The 9910-nt window shown below is 34.5% G+C and overlaps 1 protein-coding gene across 1 annotated transcript in view; it reads left to right on the top strand.

Annotated features, from left to right (window-relative positions):
* The first annotated feature begins 1706 nt into the window (after positions 1-1706).
* The window catches only part of LOC132558321 (probable methyltransferase-like protein 24), a 9711-nt gene continuing 1507 nt past the window's right edge, over positions 1707-9910 (top strand). Inside the window, exons 1-5 of the mRNA XM_060222868.1 lie at positions 1707-1817; positions 3869-4014; positions 4467-4595; positions 6706-6780; positions 7912-8053. Coding sequence (XP_060078851.1) covers positions 1707-1817; positions 3869-4014; positions 4467-4595; positions 6706-6780; positions 7912-8053 — 603 coding nt within the window. The remainder of the gene's footprint in view (positions 1818-3868; positions 4015-4466; positions 4596-6705; positions 6781-7911; positions 8054-9910) is intronic.

The following is a 9910-nucleotide window of genomic DNA, read 5'->3' as shown; positions in this document are numbered from 1 at the left end:
TTAAGAAATAAGCTAACATTGTCAACCCCCATTCCTTTAATCTTTTTTCAGTGAGTATTACTCAGAACCAGGGTAGTGATATCACCAATAGCCATTATAATGGACACAATGCTTGTATTCCTGTGAAGATTATTAGTTGATATATTGGTCCTGAAATTTAGTAAACTATGATACTATCACTGATATTTCCACAGCACAAAACGTTGTGGGGGGATCAGGAAATTTTGAAAATATGATTTCTGGTTAATTGGGTTGCTGACACACCAGTATCAGAGAAGGACATAATCCCTGGTACAATGGGCAAATATGTTAAGGAGTCAGCAGAAAGCTGAGAAAACACCATTAAGTTGTAACATTCACCAGGAGTGAAATGGTTTTAAGATAAATGATACCAAAAAGAGGCATTTTCACCCCAATGTAATTCTCCAGTGTGTTTCTTTCAAGGAATATTTTATCGAAAAGTGTCATTTCGTGATCAAGGAAATTTGCAATGTAGCTCCTGGAGATAACATACAATTGTACTTTTCCAGAAAAAGAGGATAACGAAGAAATTCTAAAATAATGTTCATTGTGTGAAACAAGAAAATCGATTATTTATAATGACATTTGTGTGAATCACGTGCATGATATTATGATTAAAACTGACCCGTTCTCTTGTATTATTGACTCAATCATTACTAACTTATTTGTAATCTCCCCTTAAGGTTGTTACCACAGTCCACTACAATCATCCCCTTTCGTTTCATGTAATTATGAAAGGGAATTAGGTAAGGACTGTGGTAGTTAGTGATTTATTACCCACACTTTTCCATTGTGAAAGGTGCCAAGTTTACAGTAATCGAAATGATAACAGCAGAAAATTACAACTGCTCTCGTGAATGGCTGTAAATTTATCTGTGACTCACGTTGTGCGACATACAGGAAAGATTGCGGTGGTAAATTTTAGTGAGCAGTGTTACCGGTGCGACTCATTTTGAGGTCACGTGACCCATCGGAAACAACAGTATCTGGGCAATCACTGTAACGACCGTGTAATCTCGGAAAGATAAGTGGATGCCAAGTAATCATGGAAATTCTTCATTTTTATTGGACTTTAAGGCAGTGTATTATTGATAACAATGCGTTTCAAGAAATCTTGGAATTTCTCAAGAAAGCAAAAGACACAATGATAGATTCTAAACAAAAGTATCACACTTAACATATAGAGGTATCTGGGCTGGCCACCTCTTTCTCAAAATACGAACATATGACAGTTATATTACGTATTTCAAGACACTGTATCATTATTATAATGTACTGAACAAAGCATTATGTGAATACGATTCTTCAGTATACTATACTATACACTATTTGTGAACATTATCCTCTGCAGGTTGTGTTAAAAGAACTTTTATTAAAACTGTACTATACTTCTGACTTCTGAAAATAGATAACATTAAGGTAAAATATGAATCTTTTTCTAATTGCATTCAAAATTATACTATATATATGTAAACGTGTTTTAAAAGATACACATAATTTGTTTATAAAGTTGTCGGACACATTTCTTTTCACAATTGTCCTGTTCGACATTCGGTGTACATTGTAAATATATGCATGCATATGTATTATATATGTTGAGGACTACATCCGGTAGTCATGTCGAAATGCATCACTGAATGAACATCACGTAAACTGATAAAATATGTTTATATATTACAGACATCATGATGCAGAGGAATAAACCTAGTGTGTTAGTGGTATCAATCGTCATTATAGTGCTGTTGGTGCTAATAATTACTACCAAAAGAAATAAACAAAGGATTTTCTCACGACCGGTAAGTTTACATGTTATGGAAATATTAAATGTGTGGAATAACGAATATTGCCTCATGATTACCACTGCAGTCTTTGACATTCCCCACACTAACCTATATCAGTTTTGACGTTAAGACATGATGGTCATATGCTAGGCCAAATCCGGATTGTCTAGCCACTTTCCTCTTGATTTTCGTCGTTCCAAGATATCATATTATATTGTATTAAATAAAAAACTAAAACGTCCTTGACCTTAAGTATTATAAAAAGAAACATTTCATGATCATGTATAAAAAGAGTGAGAAAAAAATGTGTAAATTTTTCGCATTTTAGTGAATGTTCACATTTTGGCGCCTCTTTGCAAAATATCAAAGTAGTCCGTTGAGTTAAGCAAGTGGCCGATAACCCGAAAGTTAATTTGAAAGTTTTTGATTACTAAAGGCAACAATAAAACAACAAAATACACGAAATAATTGTTAATCATATATACGCTTAAGGATACAAATCGTGACTTCAAAATGGCGCTGCACATCGACATTACAACACAGATTGAATACGTACAGATCACTCCCGAAATACGTTTATACGACTTAGATTTTTGGTTCCAGTTTTGTCCGTTTTTGGTGCATTGCAATAACAATTTTCTTCTATACTTTTACGCTTATACATCCGCATTTATCGGTACGTGTGTTTTCACGTGTGTTTAGTCAGAGAAAGATGTGTCTGTACACTCGGTATATTGAGAATCGCTTAACCTCCCATTATGCTTCTACCAAGGCTGCGCTGTCCCCGAGAGACCAATCTTTTAAATGAAACAATTGATACAGAGTTTATGAAAATCACGAGGATGGTTTACGGTTGACATTGTGATCCCATTAAGAAATATGCGATATGAAGCTGAAGGTATTTGATGCTCATTAGTTTGCCTGTTAGTTTCGTTGTTGTATACCTTGTCACAGTTTGAGAACGTGACATTTCTTACTTATATTTACCAAGATTTACATGGTGGGTATCATCGATGAAGCGAAAAACTCTACTCTTCCGGAACACTTGATCTTATTCTCTTTGTACTTTTACGGGAGTCTTCTTGTAAATCTTTCTTGCGTTCATATTCTGCCCAAATTTTATTGAAAATAGAAATTCGATCATGATTGTGTTGACATGTTGATATTTTCTTTTTATATTGTATTGTATATTAACTTAAAGTCAGGCGATGATCGGACTCGCACCGTATGGTATTTAACTACCCATAGGCGATGAATATGGTGTGAATGTGTAGGTCCTTTGAATCTCCCTGTATAGGAGATCCAGTTGAACACGATTGCATGACAAACAAGCACAAAATAATAATTTCGTACACACACGCGAGTGGTGTTTCAATCGAGATACATGGTTAACAAAGACGATGTGATCTATCATGTTTCAAGTGTATTGAACCCGTGAGAACATAAAGACTTGAAATTACAGGTAACATTAGTAAGTGTGTTAATATCTAAGTTGACACACTGGTTGCTTGTGAAACGCTGCAATCATAACACTAATCAGTTATAAGACAAACAAAATGTAAATTTCGTGACGTCCATAAGGACAATTGCTGTGCATAATTGTAAATTTGATTACTTGATATGTGTAGCAGGTCGCCTTTATTTTGTTATTTAAGTCACATGGAAATCCCAGGGGATGCAAATATCCCGCTGAACTATCCATCCATATACAATGAATTAGCTAGATTGGACGTTTTTTAAAACAAGCACGGGTTTCTCACGTGCACGCACATTTCATTTGATATGATGCTGACTAGGAGGTTGGTTTTCAGAGTTTCAATCTTCGAATCACGGAGATATATCTATTATAGGAAAGAGGTGAGGGTAATATGCTGGCTCACCGATTCTGATAACTTCCTCTTGTAACACAGTCTGTGTCCTACAACTATCCTGACGTCATTGGTCCAATTATTATAATACGTGGTGTACATGTTTTAATGGAGGACATCAACATCACTGTCCGTGTCATGTTATGTCTTTTCGTGGTTTCGGTCTGAGTTATGAGTAATTTTATCGTGTTTTAACAGGTATGGGATTTCAATATTGAGAAAAAATGCAGAAATGAATTACGAGAATCTGGCGATAAGGATGATGTAATAAATGGGCATCAGTTACCAAGCAAAAAAGATCTGTGTTCGCTCTCAATGCATCAAATAGAAAGTACTTACGCCTGGTAAGTTTTTTATAATACATTTTTAAACACGTCGTTTCATGAAGATTGTATGATTGGTATCAATGCACGTTTAAGAAATATTAATAGCATTCCAAATGTTGTCATTTTTGTAATGTTTCCTTTGAATTGTTGGCACGCAATCTCTCATTGGATTTTAAGGACACATTTTTGATGAGAAAGTAAATACAGAGTTAGCAGAGTAGAAGAATATAGACTGAATTGTCGTTGTATTGATATCAGTCCCTATCAGGAAACATTAATGACATCTCCAATGACGTCATCGTTTTTATCTAGAATTTTAGACCCAAATTCTTGATGGATTGTAAAGGGCGTTTGCATATATGTTTATTGTGGTCATTTGAGGACTGGCCAGTTTTGGGTGGTAGAGGAAAATCGTATTTTTCTATAAATGAATAGAAAATTTATTGGAATACTGATACTCCTGCTTACAGGTACTTCAACAATATCCAGACTATATGTGGACACATGAAACGCTTTGGCAAGGTCAATGATGGTGGATGGGATGTGTGCGTGGAAGACAGCATGGTGAGAAGGGACAGCTGCTTGGTGTATTCATTTGGGTACGTATGTTTCAAATCTCCATATAATTATTGTCATGATCTTAGTCATCATTCACGCATGAGTCAGTTTGCTATAAACTCTATGATACTTATCAAAAACTTTTATCCGTAAATGCATGGTGATTTTTTATTTTTAATACACCAGTGTTGAAATACACAGTTCGTTAATTTACCAAAATACAATAACTTTGTTAAAGCATCCATGTCATTTTTATACCACGATGATACTTAATCAATTTTTAAGTAATATGTTATTAAAATTAGATAGTTCCCATCGTCATTGTCTGTCTTAGTTACAAACAACAATGATGTATTTGACGAAGCTGGAGATCGCCGTATTGTTTAGTTGAGTAGATTCGGCCAAACATCAGCACTAAGTTTATATTAAGACTGGATATAGAGGTCTGTGTGGTAGGACGTTTTCAACTATACTATCGTTCTCACTGCTGCCTGACGAATGAATCTGCTTACAAAACCATCGGACCTACCATTGTGAAAGTGAACATATATCAGTTTACCTATCTGACGATGCGATGTAGCCTCTCTTTGTATGCTAGCACGAACCCGATATCATTAGCGAAAAAGCTGAAAATGATGAGGAACAATTTAGCTGAATCATATCTCTAGGCAGTAGGCACCGAGGCTTATATCCCGACAACTCCCTAACATTAGGAACTAAAATAACCGTCACCGTTTGCGTTAAAATGAAAAAAGAATTGAACTAAAACAATCGCAAAAATAAAGATAAGTGATGTCAAAAGTTTGCACAATGTACATTTTTATTGAATATTGATGGGTATCAATTAATAAAACTGTTGTGTTATTTATTTATTGGTTTGTATGTGAAGATGACACCATTTCTAAAATAATAGAAAACCGACATATCTATGGTCTATTGCTATAAAAATGATTTGTATGACATTGAACTACTGTAAAACTGGTACATCGGATGACGTGACATCTTGATGATGACAACAAAATGTTCGATGTGCGATCGATGTATGCACTCATTATAGGTATGCTTGTAAACATGAAATGGACGTCTTTTTGTCTTGGCGATGAATCACCTAAAACCTTCAGGTAACATTTCTTCTGTATTTTCATTTTTTTATCATTTTGTTAAAACATACATACTCAGGTGTTTCATGGGAGATCTAGTCTGTACGGAGTTAACACGCACACGGGCGTACACATGTAACTTTTGTTGTCCGCGGCACACAACTCGCCACTCTCTGAAGACTATACAATAGATAGACAAATTTATGCTGGGTTCGGTTGTATTTTGATAAATTAAAAATGTCCTTTATAATCACAATATCTGGTATGCCTATGATCGCTATCTAGTCATAATTACACGAGTCTGCAGTTTGTTTATCAATCCGAAATAGAAAATCAACCATTTTTAACAAACGGACGTTGTGCATTACTATAGGGAAAGTCATATGGTCGTCATAATAATCTTATATTCGATTTGTTTGCGTGATATGAAGTTGGGCGTGTTCGATTATCGTTGGTATATTAGTATAACTTTCCTCTTCTCCTTGTTTTGCCTTCGTCATATCTTCCTCATGTTTTGGGAAAGTGACATATTACGTAATTGGATTAACCAAACTTTACATGGAGGTATTGTCAGAAGACGCTTGCCACTATAGAACATCTTGTCTTTTCTCTTAATAGTTTCTCATTAATCTACGTGTATGTCTTTCTTGTGTTTCTTTGTTCATATTCTGCCCCAGGTTTGTCGCTTATGTCTTTGCATTATGATCCTGTCGGTATTTCATTTGTTGCTTTCATTCACGTATAGAAAGGGATCTATCCAATATGAAACATTTGGTATCAAATACACAAAAATGTTTTATTTCCTTTTAAGACATTTAAATCATAATTTTTAATTGTCTTTTTTAGATACCGTTGTATTTATAAATGAGCACAATCACTATATTTTGTCATATAAAGGAAGTGTTTTATTTTCCCTATATTCTCCGCTTTGAGCGTTTACCATTCTCGAAGCTATTGATTACATAATGAACAGCCATATTGTTGTTCATTTGAATTTCGCCACTATTTCTTTTATTTAATTTTATTCTTTTACTTTTTTATTGTTTTTTAGAATCGATTTCGACTTCAGCTTTGACGATGATATCTCTGAACAGTGGGGCTGTGTGGTTCATTCGTTCGACCCGAGGTACGTATGATTGTAACTTATTTATAGATGGCCGAGTTTAAGAAATTTGAACAAGTACAAAACATATTGTATTGATTTTGGTCTCTTAGAAATAAACATTAGATGTGTGACCACGACTTGAAGAAATTAATATCATTAAATGTATAATAAAATACAAAAAGTCGGATTACTCTTTATAAATATACATGTTACAGAAAAATCAATTCAAAACGTAACTATAATACCAAACGTTCTTAGATTATGAAGGGGAAGGTCAATTTTTCATGTTTAGAACTTATAACGCAAATTGTCAGGTGAATGTCTGATCTTGACGTATCGGTTAATCTAACAGGAATTTTACACTAGGCAGACATATCTCATAACATAGCATATGTCAGCTGAACACAGACATGATATTGTTAAAACTTCCAATATGTGATGAGCATCAATAGCGGACACCAATGTTGACCGTAGATTTGGAAAATAATATTTAATGCTGTAATACAGCGATTTTTGCGAGACTCTGTTATGACAAGAACTTATATCCTCAAATAAAATACGTCTAGAATAAAATATATATTATCTATCGTCATTATTGGCTTGACAGTTTTCGACTGTTGATTACAATCTTCTCTAACGGTCACGCTAGCCTGCAAACACTGTTCTACCAAACAAAGAAACTGGCAATTATGCAACACATGCCAGCCATTCAACCCTGTCCGCTCAGATAGTCTCTGGCATTATTGATAAATTATGTTTTCCCAGAGACGTATAGTAAGTCCTAATTTTATATTGAAATGCTGGAATATTGATTCGATATTTTGAATTCTAACAACATACCTATTTTACATATAATATATTCAATACGTATATGTATATGAATCGATATCAAAGCAAAATTAAAACCACAGACCTGTGTCTTAATGCCAAATCTTGAAACGCGAAATATTAACTATTATTTTTAGGACCAAATCGCCCAAAATAACACCGCGAAATACCCTCTTAAAATTAATCTGAATGTTTACTACAGTGCTGGGCGAACTTCCATCAATAGTGTAATAAACATTGTAAATACCCCAGTGCCTAAAAAGTTTGATTTAACGCCAAGATGGAATACATATGACTGACTTTTTAAATTATTGTGTTGAAAAGCATGGATACCTCTAGCCATCAACGGAGTCCAAAAGTATCTTTCCACAACCTGGGATTGTCAAATGTTAATGCCATAATGCCCAAAACCGAATGGACGATGATGACATTCAACAAAGTGAGAGAAACTCTCGGCCACCAAACGGTAAGGAATATGACACTATCTTGGTTTATCTAGATTGGGTGGTCCAGTACCCCGGTACTGCATAACTTACGACAGGTTAAAATATTTCAGAATGTTTTTCAGATACACAATGTCAAGAATAGAAGTTTTAAGACAAGAAAGGACTTTGTTATTTGTAAAGCGAAAAAAAGCTGGCATTTAAAGTACCTGTTTTGTCATTTTGACCAGTTTGTGTCAGACTTATTTATCTACCCACGAACATTGGCCGCAGTCAAAATAAAGCAAATATATATATAGGCTACGGTAAATTCGCGAAGAAGGGATTCTCACGAATGCATGATGTCGCAAACGCTGATCTAGAAATGACTTTGAATTCGCGAATGATTAGTAATCATAGATATGGAACCTAGACCTAGAGAGCTTCTATATCGGCAGCCGATATGATAGTCATTTATCTATACCTGAAAAGTAGTTTAGTCATGCAATACATGTTGTGTCTATACTGAATTATACTGAAATGTAATTGCCCGTCATTAGGACCATCAAACGGTGAAACACACAAAGATCAAAAAAGGATATAACATCAAACAAACTAAAAGGTAAAAGACATGCTAAAAATATTAAATGGTTATATAATCACAAAAGAGTAATCGATATCCTACAATATATACAACCAACATCTTTCAGATAACATAGAATTTATTAAATCTCAACAGTTTCAATAAAGGTCTTCAGAATTGTAACGTTACGATAAAAAAATCTCGGGTAGACAGAGGGTCAATGCAGTCCAATAAAAATGTTTAAAGGTTTAATTGTTCATCACATCCTATGCAGCGATGATTATCTTCGCCTTTCAACATATATGAATGTGTAAGGTATGTATGACCCATTCGAAGCAAGGACAACTTCGTCTCGATTGTTGTCTCTATAACATGGAGGCATTCACTAATGATAGGTTTTGCGGAATGCAATTTATTATTTATTATTATTATTTATATATTTATTGGTTAAGAATCATTAAAATGAAGTTTAAAAACAACAGATGGTAATGATAATGCTGCCTTTGCGGCACGTTCTGCTCTTCATTGCATGGTATTCGCATGTACCCAGGAACCCAACAAACAAATACGGAAGTTTGAGGCAAGTTCTTGATATAACATTAATGTAATACGAATGAAAATATTGTCGATATATCTGTTGCAAAGATTTTGTAGATTTTGTAAGATAGTCGGGCTTTGTTGGGTAGCCGACATCCATAAGCTTCATTTTGTGTAACCTTGGTCGCGGAAACCTTATCATTGTCTTTTGAACCAGTATATAATCAAGTTATAAATGTAGAATTTTTATATTTAAACTGCAATTTCGAGAAGGACGAACGACAGGTGCAACCGTCAGTATCTTATTTAAACATTTCATAAAGTGAAAAGCCAACTTCAGGTGAATTCAAGAGCCACGGTGGAATTTCTATAGTTCAAAATGACTGAATTTGCTCAAAATCAATGTTTGTGTTTTGTTAAACAGCGGAAATCCGAATAACGAATAGTGGAATGGTCTTTGGTATGTGTTGAAACAAAGTGTTATAATTTGGATCAAATATTAAGGCAGGATTTGCAGGATTTAACTTTTGTATTATAAAGCCAATTTATTTCCAAGACAGTGATGTTTCGTTAGCCTCTATATCCAGGCTTGCTGTAGGCGTGGTCTTAAAAGCTCAAAGAGCAAGTCTCAGACCCTGGTGATGAACTGTGTTTAACAATTTGAGATATGAAAGTCTAGCAGATCCAATACAATGGAACTGTAGTCTTGTTTTGATCTATTAAAAGCTCTATAAAGTCTTTTCCAAATCAAAGAAAAGAGTATCTCTTCCTTAGAAAAGCC

This window comes from Ylistrum balloti, unplaced genomic scaffold (assembly GCF_031769215.1).
Source record: "Ylistrum balloti isolate Yb309-2 unplaced genomic scaffold, AGI_CSIRO_Ybal_v1 Utg370780, whole genome shotgun sequence".
In the NCBI taxonomy this organism is placed as follows: Eukaryota; Metazoa; Mollusca; class Bivalvia; order Pectinida; family Pectinidae; genus Ylistrum; species Ylistrum balloti.
This window is presented reverse-complemented; position numbering and strand designations above follow the sequence as displayed.